General features: G+C 42.5%; 1 protein-coding gene and 1 non-coding gene across 3 annotated transcripts in view; both read right to left on the bottom strand.

Moving 5' to 3' along the window:
- Positions 1-23,510, bottom strand: part of SLC17A8 (solute carrier family 17 member 8) — a 65,562-nt gene that overhangs the window by 20,063 nt on the left and 21,989 nt on the right. For both annotated transcript variants that reach the window (XM_025402933.1, XM_025402934.1), the window contains exons 2-6: positions 21,465-21,717; positions 11,174-11,292; positions 8,811-8,925; positions 5,955-6,042; positions 427-513 (exon numbers count right to left, since the gene is read on the bottom strand). In XM_025402933.1, the coding sequence (XP_025258718.1) occupies positions 427-513; positions 5,955-6,042; positions 8,811-8,925; positions 11,174-11,292; positions 21,465-21,717 (662 nt within the window). The remainder of the gene's footprint in view (positions 1-426; positions 514-5,954; positions 6,043-8,810; positions 8,926-11,173; positions 11,293-21,464; positions 21,718-23,510) is intronic.
- LOC112635712 lies at positions 42-147 on the bottom strand. The gene has a single exon (XR_003122045.1). It is a non-coding gene; the product is annotated as a small nucleolar RNA U13 (small nucleolar RNA).

Genomic DNA, 23,510 nt, shown 5'->3' with positions numbered 1-23,510 from the left:
ATTTCTAAATTTTTCAATTTTTACCATATATATTTTTTGCATGTAAAATGGGTAATGTGCCAATGTTGTAACAAGGTTTGAAGGACTCAAACATCTCACACATGTATGTGAACACTCAATTATCACGTTTATGAACTACAAAAGGATCTTTACAATATTTCCAAATGGCAGTATATTCAGCTAGGGGAAAGTATTTTGTTGATGTTCCTGTTGTTGTTAACTGGTACTTAAAGAAAGACAATGTTCTGCTTATTTTTTTAGGTCAACTTTAAACATTAATCAAATCATAGATAAAGTATTCCATTTATACAATAAACTTGTTTTAGTAATCTCTATTTTGATGTAATGAACTCTGAGCCAAACCCATATGCAGTAAAATATCATCTCTATGAGTCACATGTGAACCTGTGAAGTCAAATCACTCACCATAAATATAAAAGACAGAGGACCATCCAATGTACTGCACCAACACCCCAGCCAGGGGCATGGCAACCACTGCCCCTGCATAGGAACCTGGAACAAGAAAAGATTGAGGGAATCTGACCAATCATCACACAAGCCTTTTTGGCTCATTTAGAATTCATGTGGTAAAGTCAGGAATGAATCCAACTGAGCAGGAGTCAGACTGTCTCTGTGTAGAGAGACAGGCAAACTCCCAGTGTGCCTTAGAACGGGGCTTCCAAGAGAGGAAGGTCACCAACATGCCCTTTAACTCCATCCAGGGACCACACAGGATTTAGACAAAGGTTGATCCAGCACCACAGTTTGGAATTACATGAGAGAATGGAATCAGAAGATGAAAAAAATCTAAGAGGAATTTTGAAAATTCAACCAGGCACAATATTGGATGCTAAAAAGAGCAAGCGAAGGAACATACAAAATTTGCTTAGGAAGACTGGGAGGATTCTCATCCAGATCTTTAAATGAGGGATATTAAATTATTTAAAAGATCATGATTTTTAAAGTCTTGATTAAAAGAACAAAAAGGAGAGGGTTGCCAGGCACAGTGGCTCATGCCTGTAATCCTAACACTTTGGGAGGCTGAGGCGGGCAGATCACTTGAGACCAAGAGTTCAAGACCAGCCTGGTCAACATAGCAAAACCCCATCTCTACTAAAAATACAAAAAATTAGCCTGGCATGGTGGCACATGCCTGTAATCCCAGCTACTTGGAAGGCTGAGGCACGGGAATCGCTTGAACCCGGGAGGCGGAGGTTGCAGTGAGCCAAGATCTCACCACTGCACTCCAGCCTGAGTGATAGAGCGAGACTATGTCTCAAGAAAAAAAAAAAGGTGAGGGGTGAACAATTAAATTCCAGATGGCAAGAGGGCTGCTGTCTCCATTCAGCTCCTGAATGGGTACATTTTTACATGTATTTGTTACTTTGTAAAACTTAAGCTTGCAAATGCTTACCTGTGTGTGAATGTTTATCTTGTCTAGACAAGATAATTGTGACTAGAGGCAGTGACCTGACCTCTGCTATCCTCTGGACATCTGGTAGGGAAACATGAGCCCTGTGACCTCCCATTATTAGGAGTTATTAGCTGAAAGGAAAAGTTACTCTCTGAAAATCCCCCTGGGCTGTAAATGAAAAAACTCTTGCTTCAGAAAAAGTGAGTGGTGAAAGGAAATTCTGTATCCCAGAATTCGATGCTAAGGAAGATCTTTAGGAAGTGAGAGGTTGGGGATCTTCCAGAGAAGTAGATTAAATCCCATCTTTCCAAGGTGGGCCTGACCCTCGGTGAAAGGCCCAGTCTGAGATCTGGAATCTGAACATCTTGACACCCAACGAAGTTAAGAGACTCATTTTTTCTCAGAGATAAGATGGGAATGAAATATCCATCTCAAGGGACTGTTTTGAGGTTCAAATAAACTATGTGAAGATGCTTTGTAAGCTATAAAGCGTTACACAAATGCCAGCTATTACTGCTATTATCATGTACAGAATGACAACACACTCAAAAAACAAACAATCTCAGAGTTCCTCAAACCAATAAGGTGAGCACTCCAGGCATGTGTTGAGAATGGGCTGCAGGTCTGACTCTGCTGTGCATGGAGATAGGGTGCCCTTCATCCCCAGGCCAAATACCCTGGGAGGTGGGGTGGGTGAGTCTGGTTTAGGTAATGCAAAAGAATACCTGGGGCAGGAGCAGGTAGAGAATAACCCCCACCAACTAAGATGCACTGAGTGCTTTCTGGGCGCCTAGTATCATGCTAAGTATTCTGTACCCATGACTTTGTTTAACTCTCCTTCAACTTGACAAGGTAGGTACCAGTATGACCTCCATTTTATAAGGAGAAAGCAGGCTGGGGGAGGGGAGGTGGATTGCCTGAGGTCACACAGGTAGAGGAGATGACAAGTCACTGGATAGGGGCCCAGGTCTGTGGAACCCCAAAGCCCTTACTCTTATTTAATCTTTCAGCCATGCCTCCTTCACTCAAAATCACCTGATAATTCCCCTTACATAGTAAGAAGCATTCTTTCATTGGGGAAACTTTACAATGTGATATGGCTTGGCTCTGTGTCCCTACCCAAATCACATCTCAAATTGTAATCCCCATGTGTTGAGGGAAGAACCCGGTGGGAGGTGACTGGGTCATGGGGACAGATTTCCCCCATGCTGTTCTTATGACAGTGAGTGAGATCTTATGAGATCTGATGGTTTAAAAGTGTGGCACTTTCCCCTTCTCTCTCTTTCTCTCCTGCCACCATGTAAGACGTGCCTTGCCTCCCCTTTTGCCTCCTGCCATGATTGTAAGTTTCCTGACGCCTCCCCAGCCATGCAGAACCATGAGTTGATTAAACCTCTTTCTTTTATAAATTACCCAGTCTCAGGTGGTTCTTTATAGCTGTGTGAAAACAGACTAATACACAATGTGACCTAAACTACCCTTCTTTTCTATCAGAAAAAAATCTTCCTCATCCTTTTAGACACCCTCCAATGTCAGTTCCTATTAGACACAGCCCCTTGAGCAGACAACAGGGCACTCAGCCCTTAGTGCAGCTGCCCCCCGCTGCTCCCAGACTACCCTGGGGAGCAGACGGCAGCTCAGTCCCCTGGGCCTCAGATGATTGTTGAATGATATGTGGAGAAGGGAAGAACGGAACTGGGGGTGAGAAAGAGGTCCCGGTTCTGCCCTCACTAGCTGCAAGAATTTAAATTTTTTTTCCCTCGCTCAGCCTTAGTTTGCTCCACTATAAAATAATGGGTTGTAACTGGATGTATTAGTCTGATTTCATGCTGCTGATAAAGACAAACCCAAGTCTGAGCAATTTACAAAAGAAAGAGGTTTAACTGGACTTACAGTTCCACGTGGCGGGGGAGGCCTCACAAACATGGCAGAAGGCAAAGAAGAGCGAGTCACATCTTACGTGGATGGCGACAGGCAATGAGAGAGCTTGTGCAGAGAAACTTCCGTTTTTAAAACCATCAGATCTCATGAGACCCATTGACTATCACAAGAAAAGCACGGAAAAGGCCTACCACCATGATTCAATCACCTCCCACCAGGTTCCTCTCATAAAACGTGGGCATTATGGGAGCTACAAGATGAGATCTGGGTGGGGACACAGCCAAACCATATCAGTGGATGTTTTCTAGAATCCCTTCTAACTCCAATATCTTTTGAGATTAAGAATTGATTCGCTCCAAGCCTGGGTTTCCTTCTTTAACATTTTCCTTAAGTTGTTCTTTGAAACCAAGGCCACACCTTAGCTGGGACATGTAATGAAGCTTGTGTCCTTGATCAGGTAACTTTCCTTGAGAGTCAAACCATTTCTTAAATCAACCCTATTAGGGCTATAAAAACACACTAAGAATGGGGAGTGGCTGCTAGTCATTCTCATTTTGCTGGCAAATCAAAATGAAAGGTCTTACAAATAAACCATCCAAAGAAAGTAAGGTCAAGGATCTAACAAGTCACAAGGCCAGCTGGGGTGGAGTCTTATCCTCTTCCAGAGTTGGTGTAAGCGCAGTAGTGGGATGGAGATGCTCTTAAACTGCAAATGAGTGGATGAAGATGGTTTGTAAGGACAAGAGACACTAAAGATGTAAAGACATCAAGGCTGAGCATGCAATTCCCAACTAGGCACAAAGTAGGCATATCGGTGAATACCTCACACCACATTTTCAAGATTACTTTATTATTATTTCAAGGAGGTAAAAGGCCAGCAGGAAGAGGAAAATTAAAACATATGCAGAAATAAATAGAAAGCTATATTTCTCCCTTTAGCAAAGAATATCATCTTAGGAAAGGTGTGCTAGCTTGAAAAGCAGACAGACCTAAGCTGTAATTCACACTGCTTAGGCTACATAGTGACTTCCGTGGTCTAAGGTTTTTGTTGTTGTGGGGTTTTTTTGCTTTGTTTCTTGTTTTTTGTTTGTTTTGTTTTGTTTTGTTTTGTTTGAGACAGGGTCTTACTCTGTCACCTAGGCTGGAGTACAATGGTGTGATCTCGGCTCACTGCAACCTCCGCTTCCGGACTCAAGCCTTGGCCTCCTGTGTAGCTGGGACCACAGGCATGGGCCACTGCACCCAGTTAATTTTTTATATTTTTGGTAGAGATGGGGTTTCATCACGTTGTCCAGGTTGGTCTCAAACTCCTAGGCTCAAGCAATCTGCCACGTCAGCCTCCCAAAGTGCTGGGATTACAGGTACGAGACACCTTGCCTGGCTGGTCTAAGGTACTTTTACCTTCATGGGCCCCTTCCCTCAACACATTTACCACTGTGTTGATGGCAGCAGCATGTGCTGTTGTTGTTCTGTTGTTGATTGGTACCTAGGGACCCAGCCACACCTAGAGAGGCCAGTCCCACTGGGGTAGCTTGGAGGTGGGCAACCTCAGCAAGGTGAAGTTTGGAGAAGCAGGAATTGAAGTCACATACTACTTGGGGACTACTCATTTACTTTCAGATAAGATGGATGGTCTCTACTTCTTATTATCCGAGATATGATGACAAAAATTAATTTAAATGTCTATATGACAATGTGTGCGTGGTAGGAGTGTGAAATAAGGAAAGCTCCAGATCAAAAGTCAGGTCTCGTTCTAGCTCCATGATCTTGGGCAAGTCACTGAACTTTAGTTTCATATAAAAAGAAGAGGCGTGAGATGCTTGATGATCCCATCTTTCCACTTTTGTCCTTAGCAAATGTCATTTGCTGGCTAATCCAACAACCACTTCCAGCCCTTTCTCCCTTCCCCTTCACTTCCAACCCTTTCTCCCTTCCCCTTCACTCCTGAAGAGGCTGGTGAAGCTAGGTATCTGCTTGCCTAGACTCCTCTGCAGTTAGTAAAGCATATGATACAGTTAGGGCCAAATAAATTAAAGTGGAAGGTTGGTAGGGGGCTTTGGGAAAGCTTTTGTTTTCCTGATGAAAGGGACAAATGGAATAAGCACAGGAGTAAATAAAAAGCTATCTCTGAGGATAGCAGAGTAGAAAGTCAGAACATGCCTAGGCCCTGGATGGATTTTTGAGTGGCAGAACCAACACTAACAACCACTCACCTCTAGAATACTGTTATATAAAATAAATAGACTCATTTTAAGGCCCTTAGTAGGGTTTTCAGTTACTTGAAGTTAAAAAAGCATTCCATTTCCTTTTTCTTTTTAGAGACAAGGTCTCACTCTGTCACTCAGGCTGGAGTGCTGTGGCCATCATAGCTTACTACAGCCTCAACCTCCCAGGCTCAAGCAGTCCTCCTGCCTCAGCCTCCCTAGTAGCTAGGATCCCAGGCACACACCGCCACGCTCGGCTTTTTTTTTTTTTTTTTTTTTTTTTTTTAAAGACAAAGTCTCACTATATTGCCCAGGCTGGTCTCGAACTCCTGGGCTCCAGTGATCTTCCTGCCTCCTCGGCGTCCCTAAAGTGCTGAGATTACAGGTGTGAGCCACCGCATGAACCGAAAAAAAGCATTCATAAATAAACTTTGTTATTATTCTAATACACCCACCACAAAAAGAGGTTGTGGCCAGTCGGCTTCTCTCCAAAGGTGGTGCCCACTTACTCCACATTCCATGGCAGGCTGGGTAGGTCACACCCTGGCAGAAGAGTTAAAAATAGATTAGTTGATTTGACTCTAGTTTCTGCTTGTGTTTAAAATATGGATGCTGCTTCTTCATACAGGCTACAATATAAAAGCCCAATTTATAGACACTGTTGTAGGTTGAATATTTGTGTCCCCACCAAATTCCTGTGTTAAAACCTAATTCCCAATGTGATGGTATTTGGAGATGGACCTTTGGGAAGTGACTAGGTAAAAAATGAATGAGATTAGTGCCTTATAAAAGAAACTCCAGAGAGCTCCCTCATCCCTTCTGCCTTGAGCAGACAAAGAGAAGGTAGTTGTTTATGAACCAGGAAGCTGGCCTTCCCAAGTCACCAATCTGCCAGCACCTCGATCTTTGACTCCCCAGCCTCCAGAACTGTAAGAAATACATTTCTAGGCCAGGAGCAGTGGCTCATGCCTGTAATCTCAGCACTTTGAGAGGCCGAGCTGGGTGGATCACTTGAGGCCAGGAGTTCAAGACCAGCATAGCCAACATGATGAAACGCCATCTCTACTAAAAATACAAAAACTAGCTGGGCATGATGGTGCATGCTTATAATCCCAACTCCTTGGGAGGCTGAGGCACAAGAATCACTTGAACCCAGGAGGCAGAGGTTGCAGCGAGCTGAGATTGCACCACTGCACTTCAGCCTGGGCAACAGAGTGAGACTGTCAAAACAATAAAAATAAAAAATAAAAAATAAAAATGCCAGGCACAGGCACAGTGGCTTATGCTTGTAATCCCAGCAGTTTGGGAGGCTGCGGTGGGCGGATCACCTGAGGTCAGGAGTTTGAGACCAGCCTGGCCAACATGGCGAAATCCTGTCTCTACCAAAAATACAAAAATTAGCCGGGTATAGTGGCATGTGCCCGTAATCCCAGCTATGCAGGAGGCTGAACTAGAAGAATCGCTTGAACCTGGGAGGCAGAGGTTGCAGTGAGCTGAGATTGCGCCACTGCACTCCAGCCTCGGTGACACAGTGAGACTCCGTCTCAAAAAAATAAATAAAAAATAAAAATAAAATTCTTTTTTTATAACCTACCTAGTTTATGGTATTCTGTAGAAACCCAAACGGACTCAGACAGACACTAAACAGCATGATTCAGCTATTTTTGACTCACAGTACAGATGCTGAAATTCAAATACAGTTCACATGTAAGCATGCTAAAAGATGGGGGAAAGGTCTTTATATTTATATTTCATATTATCATAGACTATCAGTGTAGGAAGAGCCTTCCACAGTCAGCTGGTCCATCCTCTCATTTCAAGATACAGAACCTGAGGCTCAGGGCCATTAAGTGACTAAAATTTAGTCTTCATGGACGCTAATATCGCGTTCTTTCCACCACACGGGTACATCCCAAAGTGTAATATATGTCCCTCTAGTGGGACTAGAGTTGGATTTGAAATGATAAAACAACTTACATTCTTAATTATAACACATATATGCTAGTATATATATTACAATTAATCTATATATAAATTTTTATATAAGTATACTATATATATGTGTGTGTATATATATATGCTTTGAAAAAGATGTAACTAGTGGCTGAGTGTGGTGGCTCACGCCTGTAATCCCAGCACTTTGGGAGCAGAGGTGGGTGGACCACCTGAGGTCAGGAGTTCGAGACCAGCCTGGCCAGCATGGTGAAATCCCATCTCTACTAAAAATACAAAAAAATTGGTTGGTGTGGTGGCTGGCACCTGTAGTCCCAGCTACTCGAGAGGCTGAGGTAGGAGAATCGCTTGAATCCGGGAGGCGGATGTTGCAGTGAGCCGACATCACGCCACTGCACTCCAGCCTGGATGATAGAGCAGGACTCTATCTCACAGGAAAAAAAAAAGGAAAAGATGTAACTAGCACATCAAACCCATGATTTCAAAGATGTTGTTGCTTAGAATAATAGGTACCCTTTGTTTTTTGTTTTAAATGAGTCGATCTAGGGGAAAACAATAGGCAAATAATGGTACAAGTTGTACATGGGCATAACAAACTGATGAAGGTCAGAGGTGAATGACTGTGTTTGGGAAACACTGTTGTATATCGGGGGTTGGCAAACTATGGCCAATTGGTTCACCATCTGTTTTTGTGTAGCCCACAAGCTAAGAATGTTTTTTACATTTTTGAATGGTGAGAAAAAAATCAAAAGAAGAATAATATTTAATGGCACACAACAATCATATGAAATTCAAATTTCAGTTTGTAAAATGTTTATTGGAACATAACCATGCCCATTTGTTTCTAGCTTGTTTCTGCCTGCTTTTGCACTATAGCAGCAGTGTTGAGTAGGTGCAACAGACACTGTATGGCCTGCAAAGTCCAAAATATTTACCTTCTGGCTCCATATCATGGTGCCTCCTTCATTGAATTAAATCTCTGCATCAGACTACACCCTTGGAAATGTACAGATTTATTAATGAATCCACTTAAATTGCTTTAGTGGAATGAGCCTTTGCTATGTGAACTGTAGGTTTGGGCTTCAGTTTCACTATCCATTAAAATGAAGAGGGTCGGGTTAGATTATCCCTAAGATCACTATGGAAGGGTCCTTTATTGTTCCTAAATGTAAAATCACACAAGGCATTTGAATTACAATTCTTGAAATTTTAGCCATTACCAGAGAATGGAAATAGCAGGAAAAGGAAGAAAATATAGAAACAAACTGAGTAAAGGGAGTTTTCTTCAGAAGCTGAACTTTCTAAAGGACTGAGCTGTCTCTAGCAACATCAAAAACTGTAAGGAAAGTATCTCCTACCTCCACTAGACCTTGCAGAATTCTGACACACATGACGCATCCGTAATGCACTCTGGCTGCAGAGGGAATGAACATGTTCAGAGTCGATGTTAAGAAGATGGCAGCTCCAAAGACCCTGAGGGACCAAAGCACTGTGTTATTCGGCAGGCCCGCTGATGGATGTGGTACTTCAGCTAAGCACCAGAAACAAACCTAACAGTTCATGAAAGATCCCTGTGGAAATCCCTGTGGAAAGATCATGCCTGTAATCCCAGCACTTTGGGAGGCTGAGGTGGGTGGATCACCTGAGGTCAGGAGTTTGAGACCAGCCTGGCCAACATGGCGAAACCCCATCTCTACTAAAAACACAAAAAATTAGCCGGGTGTGGTGGCTGGCACCTGTAATTTGGAGAAATAGATGTGTTAGGGTCTAGTACGCCCCAAGCTAGATTCTTGGGCTTCTTTGATTCCCAAGCTCTGGCCCCTGGACCAACTATGAACAAATTTTTGGCAGTACAGGGATGTCCTGCCTGGATGACGTCCTGAAAAGTTGGAGATTGGCCAGGTTCAGGTAAGCTTGCTAGAGACCTACCATCCTGCCTGGTTCCCCCTGACCAACCTTTTCTGTTACTGTATATTTGAGGTTGTTTCCTGCTTCCCAGAGCTGCTCTCAGTTTACCAGAAGGAAACACTGTCTATCCAAGAAGCATTGTATGTCCTGGGACCAGAAGCACAAAACAGGTTGTGTACCTGTCTTAGCTCCCATTCCCTGACCAGCCCAGTGTACCCTGGGAAAAGAGAGCAAGCAGCATTTTCTTCCCCTCTCACATATGTTAATGATGTTTCCACTTTTTTTATGTGCTGGGAAATTAGATTATGTGTGATTTTTTTTCAAAGCAGAGGTGTAAGCAGTAACCCAGGAAACCATAGCAACCAATATTTTATCACTTTTTAAAAAGAATACAATAGGTAAGTAACAATAAATAAAAGACATAAATTAGACAAGAACCTAAATAAATACATGCTTATTCATATTGAGATCTTATGGTAGTGGCTTCCAATTTTTTTACCTTAACCCATAAACAAAATATATTTTATATTGCAACCTAGTTCACACTCATACATACAAATGTAACTGAAACAAGTTTCAAAAACCAATAGTTACCCTTATGTGCAATGCATTCAGATATTTTCTATTCTGTTTTATTCTATTTGATTATCTTTTCTTCTATTTCTCTCTTTCTTTTTAAAAAATGCTCATTGGTAAATCATCATATTGTTTTCACAACTATCTAATGAGTTGTGCTTTAGAATTTGAAAAAAACATTTTTAAAAAATGTAATACACTTCATGAAATCCATTTATGGAAAGTCATATGGGAAATAAAATTGGAAGGGACCTGGAGAGATTTAGTTCACTCCTTTTCTAATACATGATACACTCTACAACATCTCCCCCAAGTGGCCATCCTCCTCTGCTTGAATACCTCCAGTGACAGAGAACTCACTGCTTCTTGAGACAGCTCACTCTGTTCTTGGATACTTTTAATTGCTCAAACACCCACTACAGAGTCTCAAGGACATCAGAGACACATCTTGCAGTCTAGAGGCAAGCCCCCACCACTCATCTGAGAAAACCTTTTCTGGGTGATATTAACATAAGATTACAGAATGTCACTGGTCAAGGAGAACTGAAATACAATTTAGTCCAATGTTTCATTTCACAGATGAAGAAACTGAGGTCCAGTGAGGGAAGGAAAGTGACTCAATAGAGGTCACCCAGTGATCCAGTTAAGGGGCAGGAACCTCTCCTGACTCAGAGTTGATTGCTCTTTTTACCACATAATCACTTGAAGAATTGCAAGGTAAATTTAATTGGATGAAAAATGAAATAAAAAGAGACTCTTGACTGGGTGCTGGTGGCTCATGCCTGTAATCCCAGTACTTTGGGAGGCTAAGGCGGGTGGATCACTTGAGGTCAGGAGTTTGAGACCAGCCTGGCCAACACGGCGAAACCTCGTTTCTACCAAAAATACAAAAATTAGGTGGGTGCAGTGGTGCACACTTGTAATCCCAACTGTTCAGGAGGCTAAAGAACCAGAATTGCTTGAATGCCGAGTGGGGTGGGGGAGAGGGCGGGGCAGAGGTTGCAGTGAGCCAAGATCACACCACTGCACTCCAGCCTGGGTGACACTGAGACACTGTCTCAAAAATAAAAATAAATTAAGAGCAGGGTCATTTGCGATCAGTATCTGTGAATTGCATCTATCCAGATGGCTCCTATTTTTCATTCTGCACCCCCAAATTGAGAGCTAGCTATGCAGAATTTATAGGTACAAAGCCACATTTCATTGGTTTGTATCATGTTATATCAATTTATCTTACCTGTTAGCAGCAAACTTGTTTGAAATGAAACCACCTGGAATTTGTGTCATAATATAGCCCCAGAAAAAAGATCCATGGATAAGGCCCACTGTTTCTGGATCCCAGTTAAACTGTGCTGTCTGGAAATGAGAAATCAGATATAGTTGTGTTTCTTAGAAAAAGGCTGACAACCATTTTTCACCAACAAGCCTACACAATAATAACCTCATGAGGTCTTTCTTTTTTCATTTATTCAACACATGTTTATGGAGGGCATCTTACATACTTGGGGTATAGCAGCAAGCAAAAGTTCTAGGCCAGGCATAGTGATGTGTGCCTGTAGTCCCAGTTATTTAGGAGGCTGAGGTGGGAGGATGGCTTGAGCCCAGGAGGTCGAGGCTGCAGTGAGCCAAGATAGTGCCAATGCACTCCAGACTGGGCAACAGAGTGAAACCCCGTCTTAAAAAACAAAACCGGCTGGGTGCGGTGGCTCATGCCTATAATCCCAGCACTTTGGGAGGCTGAGGCAGGCGGATCACGAGGTCAGGAGATCGAGACCATCCTGGCTAACATGGTGAAACCCCATCTCTACTAAAAATACAAAAAAAAAAAAAAAAGAAATTAGCCGGGCATGGTGGCGGGTGCCTGTAGTCCCAGCTACTCAGGAGGCTGAGGATGAATGGCGTGAACATGGGAGACGGAACATGCAGTGAGCCAAGATCGCACCACTGTACTCCAGCTTGGGCAACAGAGCGAGACTCCATCTCAAAAACAAACAAACAAACAAAAACAACAAAGTCCCTGCTCTCATAGATTTCATCTTCTGAAAAGAGATTATGTACAAATTTAAACATATATGTATTTATAGTAATGGTCATGGTGACTCACACCTATAATCCCAACGCTTTGGAAGGCCTAGGCAGGAGGATTACTTGAGGTCAGGAGCTCAAGACCAGCCTGGGCAATGCAGCGAGACGCCATCTCTACAAAAAATTAAAAATCTAGCCAGCTAGGCCAGGTGCAATGGCTCACACTTGTAATCCCGAACTTTGGGAGATAGAGGTGAGTGGATCACCTGAGGTCAGGAGTTCGAGACCAGCCTAGCCAACATGGTGAAACTCCATCTCTACTGAAAATACAAAAATCAGCTGGGTGTGGTGGCAGGTGCCTGTAATCCCAGCTTCTTGGGAGGCTGAGGCAGGAGAATTGCTTGAACCCAAGAGGTGGAGGTTATAGTGAGCCAAGATCACACCACTACAATCCAGCCTGGGTGAGACAGAGAGACTCCATCTCAATAAATAAATAAATAAATAAATAAATAAATAAATAAATAAATAAAAATACAAATCTAGCCAGGTGTGGTAGTGCGTGCCTCTAGTCCTAGCTACTCAGGAGGCTCAGGTAGGAGGATCCCTGGAACCCAGGAGTTGGTCGAGGTTAAGATAAGCTATAAACACACCACTGCACTCCAGTGTGAGTGACAGAGCAAGACCCTGTATCTAAAAATACATATATCTAATGTGTGTGTGTGTATATATAATCTATATAATGTGTGTGTGTATATGTACATACATATATATGTATATGTACGTGTATATGTATGTATGTGTGTATATATATGTATGTATATACATATACACACACACACACAGCGAAAACACAAAATAGCAATGAATGCTAAGGAGAAAATAAAATAGTTTGTGAAGAAAGCAAAAAATGGGGTTTTGTGGGGGCTACTAAGTTATTTGCTACATTATTCAGATGCCAGTTTAGTGATAGCACAAAGAGAATTAAGAGTCTTAAGTCTCTCATTTCTTAATGAGGACAGTAAAGCCCATTCTACCTACCCATAGGATGTATGGGGATAAATGGCATGAATATTTCCAGTGGCTTATCTCTCTGCTTAGAGATTTTGCATGTAGCAGATTAGGATAGTGACCGGCACACAGTGTAGACTCAATAAACGTTAACAGTCATTACTGTTACAATGCTGATGGCAGTGGCAACAACACAACCTTCCACAACTCTTAGGCCATTGAAAATGTGATTCTCTAGGGCTGGAATCCCTTTCCTCATGTTCTTTCCCAGGTAAAGTAACTTATTCTTTTTAGACTCATTGTAAATGGTCCTTCCTCGGAGGAAGCTTCCTGAATCCCCAAAATTGAACTGGTCCCTTTTTCCTGGGCTTGTCTTCAGTGAATGGACATCCACATGTGAATTTCCCACACAGGGCACCAAGAAACTCTAAGATAGCAGCCATGTCCTATTTGACTTATAGTCTCAGTACCTAAATCAAATGCCTGGGAACATAGAAGGTCCAAGTGTGTATTCGCCAAATGAATGAATAAATGAATGGCTTTGTAAAGCTTTTTGATATCAAAATGCAAACATGGAGTAAGAGGGTTCCTAATTATCATCATAGTATGTTTTATAAATTTTCATCACAGCTTATTTTCCTGTCACAAGTTGTTACATATTTATCTGCCCATCTGTTCAACGTTCATGCTGTGCCTCCTGAATGCAACGTTAGGTGCTGGACAGTGTAAATACAGACTCAAATCAGCATTGCCTTTGCCTTCTAGGAGCTCACAGTCCAAGTCACTTTGGCCTATACTCTCTCATTTTATGAATAAGAAAGTTGAAGCTCAATGGTAAAAAGGAACTAGCTAATTATAATTAATTCAAATCAGCTCACCAAATTTGTATTTTGTGTTTATTATGTAACACACATAGTTCTACGCACTGGGGTACAGCAGTGAACAGCCGTAGTGACTCCTGCCTTTTTGAAGATGCCAGTGGAGATAGCCGGCAATAAACAATTACAGGCAGAGTTAGATGGTAACCAGCAATAAGATGAAAAAATAAAGCAGGGAAGGGAATAGGAAGTATTGGATGGCAGTGAGGTCGGGTAAATTTTAGACAGAATGGCCAGGAAAGGCTTCACTGAGAAGATGAGTTTTAAGTAAAGACCTAAAGAAAGGAAGGGAGCAAGTCATATGGTGATCTGAGATGTGAGCTTTCCAGGCAGAGAGACAGCAAGTGCAAGGGACCCGAGGTAGGGTTGTGTCTTGTGCGTTAGAGGAAAAGCAGTATGTCAGTATGGCTGGAGGGTAATGAACGAGGAGGAAGAGAACAGGTGTTAGTGCAAGAGAGGTTACAATGATGAAGGGTTCTTTAAGACATCATAGGAACTCTGGCTTTTAGACAAAGAGAGATGAAAACCATTGGAAAATTTGAGCAGAGGTGGAATATGGTTTCACTGAGGCGCTTTCTACAAATTTCCTCCTTTAATCTGTAAAACACCTAGAGGTAATTGCAAATGAGGAAACTAAGGCTTAGAGAGATTAATTTACTTGTCCAAGGTCATACAACTATTTGCAAGGAAAAGGGGATGCAAAACCTCTCATCTGCCTAACCCCAAAACACGATATTCTTTCTATTGCTTGGAGAGACTTATTTTCTGACTAAGGAGAGACCAGACTTCTTTGCCAAGATCCACAGAATTATCCGAGGATCCAAGACAGGAGGGAACTAGACCCTTTTAACTCCCACTTCAACCAGTTGCTAATTGTCAATCACAACCTCCCTTTCTCATGCCTTTCTCTCTGGAGAAATAGTGCTTCTGTCAATCTCTGAAAAATAATACACGAAGAAGAGCCCCTAGGCTGCTGAGAACTGACTTTTATTGTCATTTGAGTCCCATTAAAATCGTAATAGTGGACTAAAGACTTGAATAGACATTACTCCAAGGAAGACCAATAAATGGCCAATAGATACATGAAGAGGTGGTCAATGTCACTAACCATCAGGGAAATGCAAATCAAAACCACAATAAGACGTCGCTTTATACCTGTTAGGATGACCATTATCAAAAACAAAACAAAACAAGAAGTGTTGGTGAGGATGAAGAGAAAATAAAGCCCTTATACACTGCTGGTGGGAATGACTGCAGCCACTATGGAAAACAGTACAGAGGTTCCTCCAAAATTTAAAAACAGAACTACTGTATGATTTAGCAATCCCACTTCTGGGTATTTATCCAAAAGAGTTGAAATCATGATCTCAAAGAGATATTAGTACCCCCATGTTCACTAAAGCATTATTCACAATAGCCAAGACATAGAAAAAACCTGAATGCCCACTGACAGATGAATAAAGAAAATGTGGCCCAGTGCAGTGGCTCATGCCTGTAACTTTGGGAGGTCAAGGCAGGTAGATCAGTTGAGGTCAGGAGTTCGAGACCAGCCTGGCCAATATGGGAATCCCCATCTCTACTAAAAATATAAAAATTAGCCCAGCGTGGTGGTGCATGCCTGTAATCCCAATTACTCAGGAGGCAGAGGCAGGAGAATCACTTGAACCTGGGAGGCAGAAGTTGCAGTGAGCCAAGATTGTGCCACTGCACTCCAACCTGGATGACAGAGACTCTATATCAAAAAAATAAAAAATAAAACAAACAAACAAAAAACAATGAAATACTATTCATCTTTTACAAAGAAGAAAATTCTGCAAGATATAACAAGTGCATGAACCTGGAGGACATTATGCTCAGTGAAATGAGCCACTCACAGAAAGACAAATACTGCATGATTCCACTTACATGACATATCCAAAATAGTCAAATTTATAGACTCAAAGAGTAGAATGATGGTTGCCAGGGGCTGGGGGAGGGAGAAATGAGGAGTTACTAATTAATGGGCAAAAAGTTTCAGTCAAGCAAAATGAACAAGCTCTAGAGATCTCTATTCGACATGGTACTTACAGTCAACCATAATGTATTGTACACTAAAAACTTTATTAAAACAGTAGCTCCATGTTAAGCATTCTTATCACAATAAATTTTTTAATTATAAATTATATAATTAAATAATTTAATTTAATTTATAATTTAAAAAAATAATGGCTCCTGTATATGGACCATCACTATAGTAAACCAAACACTGTGTCAGATATTGTGAAAGGCCAAAAAAATGGCCCCCAAAAGATATCCACGTCAAATCCCTGGGACCTATAAATGCTACCTTATCTGAAAACAGGTCTTTGCTGATGTGAAAATGTCAAGAATCTTAAAATGAGATATCTGGACTATCCAGCTGTGCCCTAAATCCAATGACAAGTGTCCTTATAGGAGAAAGACAGATGGAGATTTGAGACAAAAGAGGAGACACGCAGAGAGATGTCCATGTGAAGACGGAGGCAGAAATGAGAGTGACATTGTCCCAGACTGAGGATCTGCTGCATCCACTAGAAGTTGGAAGAGTCAAGGAAGGATTCTCTGCTAAAGTCTTCAGAGGGTGTGAGGTGCTGCCAACACCTTGATTTAGACTTCTTGTCTCGACAGCTCTGAGAGAATAAATTTCTATTGTTTTAAGCCATCAAATTTTTGGTAATATGTTATGGCAGCCTCAGGGAACTAATATAGGCATTTAATATAGGTTAGCTTATTTGATCTTCAGAGTAGTCCTTTTATTCCCATTTCACAATAAGGGCAATGACGGTTAGCAAAGAACTTCTAGAAATGTCAGTTCCTGTCTGCTCACACTTCTGAGAGGATTCCACCTTCCCCAGCAACATGGGATTCTCCCCCACTGACCACCACAGCTGACTGGACACCTGAGTAGAAAGAGCCAAGCCAGTCAGGTGTGGTGGCTCACGCCTGTAATCCTAGCGCTTTGGGAGGCTGGGGTGGACAGATCACTTGAGGTCAGGAGTTCAAGACCAGCCTGGCCAACATGGTGAAACCTCATCTCTATTTTAAAAATACAAAAATTAGCCAGGCATGGTGGCATGCACCTCTAATCCTACCTACTTGATAGCCTAAGGAGTAGAATGGCCTTAACTGGGGAGGTGGAGGTTGCAGCGAGCCGAGATTGCACCACTACACTACAGCCTGTGCAACAGAGATTGCTCCACTGCACTACAGCCTGTGCAACAGATGAAGATTTTGTCTCCAAAAAAAAAAAAAAAAAAAGTTCAAGACAGCCAAGCTATAGGCTAGGCTCAGCCAGTCAGCCTCTCCCCATCTCTCTGTCTCTGTCTGTCTCTGACTCTGTCTGTCTCTGTCTCTCTCTCTCTCTCTCTCTCTCTCTCTCACACACACACACACACACACACACACACACACACACAGAGCAACCCAAACCCCCAGAGATTCTAATTAGACAATAGTGCACTCTTGAACCCAACTAAGCCCCATGGAGTCACAGAGTCAGGGCCAAGTAAATCAGCTTCCTGGCAAGACAAAGGCTCAAGGCACTTCCACTGTGGAGGGCGGTGAGAAGCCAGGGAAGAGGAAAGAAAGCAGTCCATGAAGGACGGGGGAAAACAGAGCTGACTCCAAGAAAAGCAGACGAAAGACTGTGGGGCAAGCAATTCGGAGACCTTAGCAAAGGCTTCTCTAGTTCCTATGAGGGAAAGCTCCTTTCAGCAGTTCTGGCAGGGCCTGTCCTGTGGCCTCAGAAAGAATTACATAAAGACTCCCTTCCCTCCTCAGGGTGGAGGACAGCCTGGGTTTCAGTCCCACCTCAGGCTGGCTTCTGTGTCCTGGGGTGCAGACTGCACAAACATATACCACAGACCTGCTTTCTGCCCTTAGCTTTCATGAGATCCCCTTACAGACCTACAATAATCCCCGCTATCATTTTTTGTTTGTTTAGACAGAGTCTCGCTTATCTCGGCTCACTACAACCTCCAGCTCCCAGGATTCTCCTGCCTCAGCCTCCCAAGTAGCTGGGACTACAGGTGTGTGTCACTATGTCTGGCTAATTTCTTTTTGTATCTTTTAGTAGATACAGGGTTTCACCATGTTGGCCAGGCTAGTCTAGAACTCCTGACCTCAGGTGATCCACCCACCTTGGCCTCCCAAATTGCTGGGATTACAGGTGTGAGCCACCGTGCCGGGCCCCAATAATGCCCTTTTAACTCGAGCCAGTTTCACTGCACTTCTCTTCTTTGCAACCAGCAATCCCTGACCAGGACACAAGGGCAACTTATTCAAGGTCCCAGAGCTCATTAAAACCAGGTCTGGCCAGTTCCAAAGCCCATCCTCTGAATCCTAAAGGGCCCATGATCCATAGGAAGAACTTTGGACTTTTCCTGAGAGTAATGAGAAAATAAAATCACAAGGCTCTCAAACTTCGGTCATTTTTTTTTCTTACTATATGTCAAACACTTTTCTAAGAGTTCACATGTTTTAACTCAAAACTATTAAATGTAAAATATGGGCCAGGCACAGTGCTGCATGCTTGTAATCCCAGCACTTTGGGAGGCCAAGACAGGAGGATCCCTTGAGGCCAGGAGTTTGAGATCAGCCTGGGCAGCATGGCATGATCCCATCTCTAAAAAACATTTTTTTTTTTAAATTAGCTAGGAATGGTGGCGTTAGCCTGTGGACCCAGCTACTCGGAAACTGAAGTGGGAGGATCACTTAAGCCCAGGAGGTCAAGGCTGCAGTGAACTATGATCACACCACTTCACTGAAGCCTGGGCAACAGAGATCCCATTTCAAGAAAAAAAAAAGATTGATCACGCATTAGTTAAAATCACTCTTCATACCACTTGTAGAACATATGCCACATATTTTAAATATCTACCTATTCATACTGCTTATTTCTCTCCTTCTTTTGAAATAAAGATTTAAAGGTATCTCAGTGCCAAATATCTAGTTCTTCCCCTTAAAAGAGAAAAACCAAACAAACATACCAGCCTTTCAGAGCTTTTCTTAATACAATTAGCAAAGTATTTGTCATTTGGTTAAACATGCTCAGTTAGTATCTAAGCTTTGTTCTAGGCGAACAAGAGAGAAATAATCTGCCACAAATTAGAGTTGTGCTAGAGTTTCTGATACTAAATCCCTACTCCTAAGTCCAGAGGAAAAAAATTTAAACCATATTTCAGATTTTAATCAGTTTCTTAAGACTCCAGAGGGCAGTCAGAGAAACTAGAGAGCGCACATTAGCATTGTTCCTCGGGTTTATCAAAATGTCTTTTCCATATGCCTCAGAGCAGACTCTATTGACCGAGGTCTATCTTTTCAGGCAACAAACAAATGCAAAACAGCATCTCATTTTGATCTGGGCCTCAGCAGATAAGTTTTAATTAGCTGGCCTTGCTCACAAAAGGCTGAAAGAATGCATGTGATACACATCTGAAACCTCGCTAATATATATCATTCTTTATTTTAAAAATGCATGATATGCCCTTCTACCTCTATCCCCCACACCCCTACAAAAGACAGGATATCCTTTTAGGACAGATTTGGCTGTGGCATCAGATAGAGACTAGTTAGGAGGATCTCCATGGTGCTGTTTTCCTCTGGCAGAATAATCTCTTGGTTTGAAAAAAGCAAAAACAAATAGCTTGCAGACCAACTGAAGACTTCTTTTTGACAGATTGAAATCAAATTTTCTCAAACCAGTGCCTGGCAGGGGAGACTGTTCCAGATGATGCTAATAGATGTGGCATGAAAGAGAGCATTCTATGGTCAAGTCAGCCCAGGAAATACTGCCCAGCACGTCTCCCTCTTGAAAAGTCTCACAGGACACAGCACAGTATGGCTGCAGGTCTCACACTGCCTTCTTCACCGCACAGCCTGCAGCGCGGTGATTTCCCAGACACTAGTTCAAAAAACTGTGATCTAAATGTGTCTTCAAACAGAGGGAGGGACCAGAGAACTGTTAAATGCCTCTCTGCAAATGAACGGATTTCTGCATGAGTCACTGCAGTGTGTGAGTTTAGTACGATGAAACATGCATTTATGGGGTGTCTACTGGGCAGACATTTTTGTTTGTTTCTTTTCCCCCATAACCTCAGTACTTCTCTAGGTCTATCATTTAAGCAGCAAACCAGATTTTATGTTTCCAGTGATTCCTAAAACAATACTATTTAAGTCACTTCAAAGTATCCTTGCTTGTAACTATGATGGCCTCTGAACTGGCCCTGTGGCTTCCATTCCTATCTCACCTCAATCTGGCCCCCTGCGATGGGGCAGTGACCAGTCTGGAGCACAGGTATGATCACTCCATGTTTGCAGCCCCTTGCTACACGCCCACCAGGCTGCGGATGATTAGCCCCCTATATACTTCGTTGCCTCCACCTCAAGGTGCTCTACCCAATCACTGGGAGTTCTCAACCTGGAGTCTGTGGATGGAATCCTACGGATCTGAGAACTTGGATGGGAAGAAAACATGCATCTTTATTTTCACTCTTAACCAAAATTTAGCATTTTCTGCCATTATGAATGTAGGCAACAAGCCACAGTTGTATGACAAGTACCTATGACTCTGTCCCACATGTAAATCGTAAATATGTTCAAATCGTATTACAGTCATGGCCACTATTTCCAACAGTAGCTTACATTCCAACTTAAAATCACAGTAGAAGTTAGAGCCAATGCTAGATTTAGTCACCGATGTACTACTAAAGAAGCCCATATGTTTCTATGTCACAAATGCGATTTTTAAATGTTTTGGTATTTATATTTTAATATAATTGGCTTCTTTTGTCATCCTTTGTGTTTTATTTTAAGAACTTAAAACATTACTTTGGCAAATATTCATCAGTCATCACCAGGAGTCCGTGACACAGAAAAGATGACGAGCTCCTGTTTCAGTTCCTAAAATATACCTACATAGTATGTGTGCATTCTCTCTCTCTCTCTCTCACACACACACACACACACACACACACACACTCACTCTCTGTCTCGGTCTCTGTCTCTTTCTTACAGTCGTTCACAATACCTTTTTCTTCAAACATTCTTCTTCCCACCCCACCACACCCTCTTTGCCTGGTCCAGCCATCACTTTGGGAATTTGTTCACAATAGCGAAGTCTGGGCTGGGCCCTCTCCTATGAGCCTGAGCATCCTGTGTACCTCCAACATGGCACCTACCCCCCAACCCCTAAAGCTGTCATCACTTACTAGTCTCCAGGGCCCAGTCTAGGTCGTTCACCTTTCTATCCCCATCACTTTGCACAGTGCTCAGCACAAGTAGCCACTCTCCATTTTTGTCATATCACTGAAGGAATTGCAGGGCTTTCTCTCAAGGAGCAAAGTATTGACACAGCTGCAGTCAAAAAAAGTTTCCTCACGATTGTAGTCTCAGCTACTGATCTGAGAGGCTGAGATGCTGAGATGGGAGGAGCTACTCATTTGAGATGCTGAAATGGGAGAATGCTGAGATGGGAGGGTCATTTCAACCTGGCAGGTTGGGACTGCAGTGAGCCGAGATTGCGCCACATACTCTAGCCTGGGAGACCGAGTGAGACCCTGTTTCAAAAAGAAAAGGTTTCCACCATGGATTGATACCAACCTGAATTTCCGGTTTTCCATCAACATATACGGTGCTGTTGTTGACCATTTCCACAATGGCAACTCCAAGATTGCACCGGATCCCAAAAGAAATGCAGAATCCCAGCCCACTCATGATAGCAATGATGTAACGCTTGGGGAGGCCACAGCAGCGGCAGTCGCAGAGTGGGGGGCTTGGCCTGGACGTCTGCACTGGCCGTCCTTCTTCATTCAGCTCAATGTTATCTTCTTCCTCAGTGCTCCCATCGATTTTTCTACATGGGAAGAAGGATAGGCAGAAAATAAAAGCCAGAATTAAAGGAAAAAGAAAGGATACTAAGCAAAAAGATAAAAGGTACCAGCAGATGAAAAACAAAAAGGAAGACCCATAGTAGAATACTATGGGTGTATTATTATTATTAAAGTAAGTCTTATTATTAAATATTATTATTATTAAAGTAAGTTATAGTGGCTAAAACTACTGATGTTCTGGGTATTGTGTGGGACTTTTATAAGCATTCAATCAATCATTTAAATCTTATAACAACCCCATGAGGTAGATAGTGTCATCATGCCATTTTATAGATAAGGAAACTAAGTCACTTGAGATAGGATAGAAGCTGAAGTCCAGAGCCTGTGTCTAAAACAATATGCTATACTGAGTTTCCTGCTGAAAGAGCATTGACAGACTTTGTTCACATTGCTCGACCCAGCTGTTACAGTTGACCTTAATCTTTCTAAGTCCTTTTTTTTTTTTTGAGACAGAGTTTTGCTTTTGTTGCCCGGGCTGGAGTGCAATGGCACGATCTCGGCTCACCGCAATCTCTGCCTCCCTGGGTTCAAGCGATTCTTTCACATCAGCCTCCCAAGTAGCTGGGATTACAGGTCTGCACCACCACGCCAGGCTAATTTTTGTATTGTTAGTAGAGACAAGGTTTCTCCATGTTGGTCAGGCTGGTCTCAAACTCCCGACCTCAGATGATCCGCCCGCCTCGGCCTCCCGAAGTGCTGGGATTATAGGTGTGAGCCACTGTGCCTGGCCTAATTTTTCTAAGTCTTAATAAAATATTAAGTGGAGGTGGAGAGGGACATTTTCTATCACAATGTACACCCATTTGGTTGTATATCCTTTTCTCCTTAGATGGTTCCTCTAAGGAGGTGGTCCTCTAGCACCTTTTATTCAAATGGTAGAATTTTTCACTGACCTCTATAGATTCCAATTATGGCACATTATAGTGAATTTATCTCTTCTTTTAAAAACAGTAATTGGGCAAACTGAATCCTATCTGTCAATTATAAAGGAAGTTGTATCCTCTTACTTATTGTCATCTTTCTGAGGATGCTGTCATGGCCCACTTAAGGTCCAAGTGTTTTTAAAGATAATCAAAACTTGCAAGTTTTCATAAATATTAAATTCAGTGACAAATAGCTAATATAATAGTTTGGATGAAACACAAGTCATTTGCCCACCGGTTCATATGAAAGACAACCTTGGCAGGTTCTTTTTTTTTTTTTTTTTTTTTTTTGAGATGGAGTCTCGGTCTGTCACCAGGCTGGAGTGTAGTGACGCAATTCTCAGCTCACTGCAATCTCCGACTCCCTGGCTCAAGTGATTCTCCTGCCTCAGCTTCCCGAGTAGCTGGGATTACAGGCACGTGCCACCACGTCCAGCTAATTTTTTTTATTTTTAGTAGAGACAGGGTTTCAACATGTTGGCCAGGATAGTTCTGATCTCCTGACCTCATGATCTGCCTGCTTTGGCCTCCCAAAGTGCTGGGATTACAGGCAGGAGTCACCGCCCCGGCACCTTGGCAAATTCTTATGACTCAAGGAAAACCAAATTTCCAGCACAAGTATAGAGAAACAAATATACTGGATTCAATTCAGTTCATCAGATATATATTAAGTGCCTACTGTGTCTCAGGTACTATGTTAAGTGTTGGGGAGCAATAGAGAATATGACATGTTCTCTGCCTTCTTCCGGCTCTTAGGCTGGTGGGGAAGGAAGACACATACACAAGCATCTACAATTACTGGATGATGTGGGTTTTGTTGAAATCAAAGTGAA

The sequence above is a fragment of the Theropithecus gelada genome, chromosome 11 (assembly GCF_003255815.1).
Source record: "Theropithecus gelada isolate Dixy chromosome 11, Tgel_1.0, whole genome shotgun sequence".
NCBI lineage: Eukaryota > Metazoa > Chordata > Mammalia > Primates > Cercopithecidae > Theropithecus > Theropithecus gelada.
This window is presented reverse-complemented; position numbering and strand designations above follow the sequence as displayed.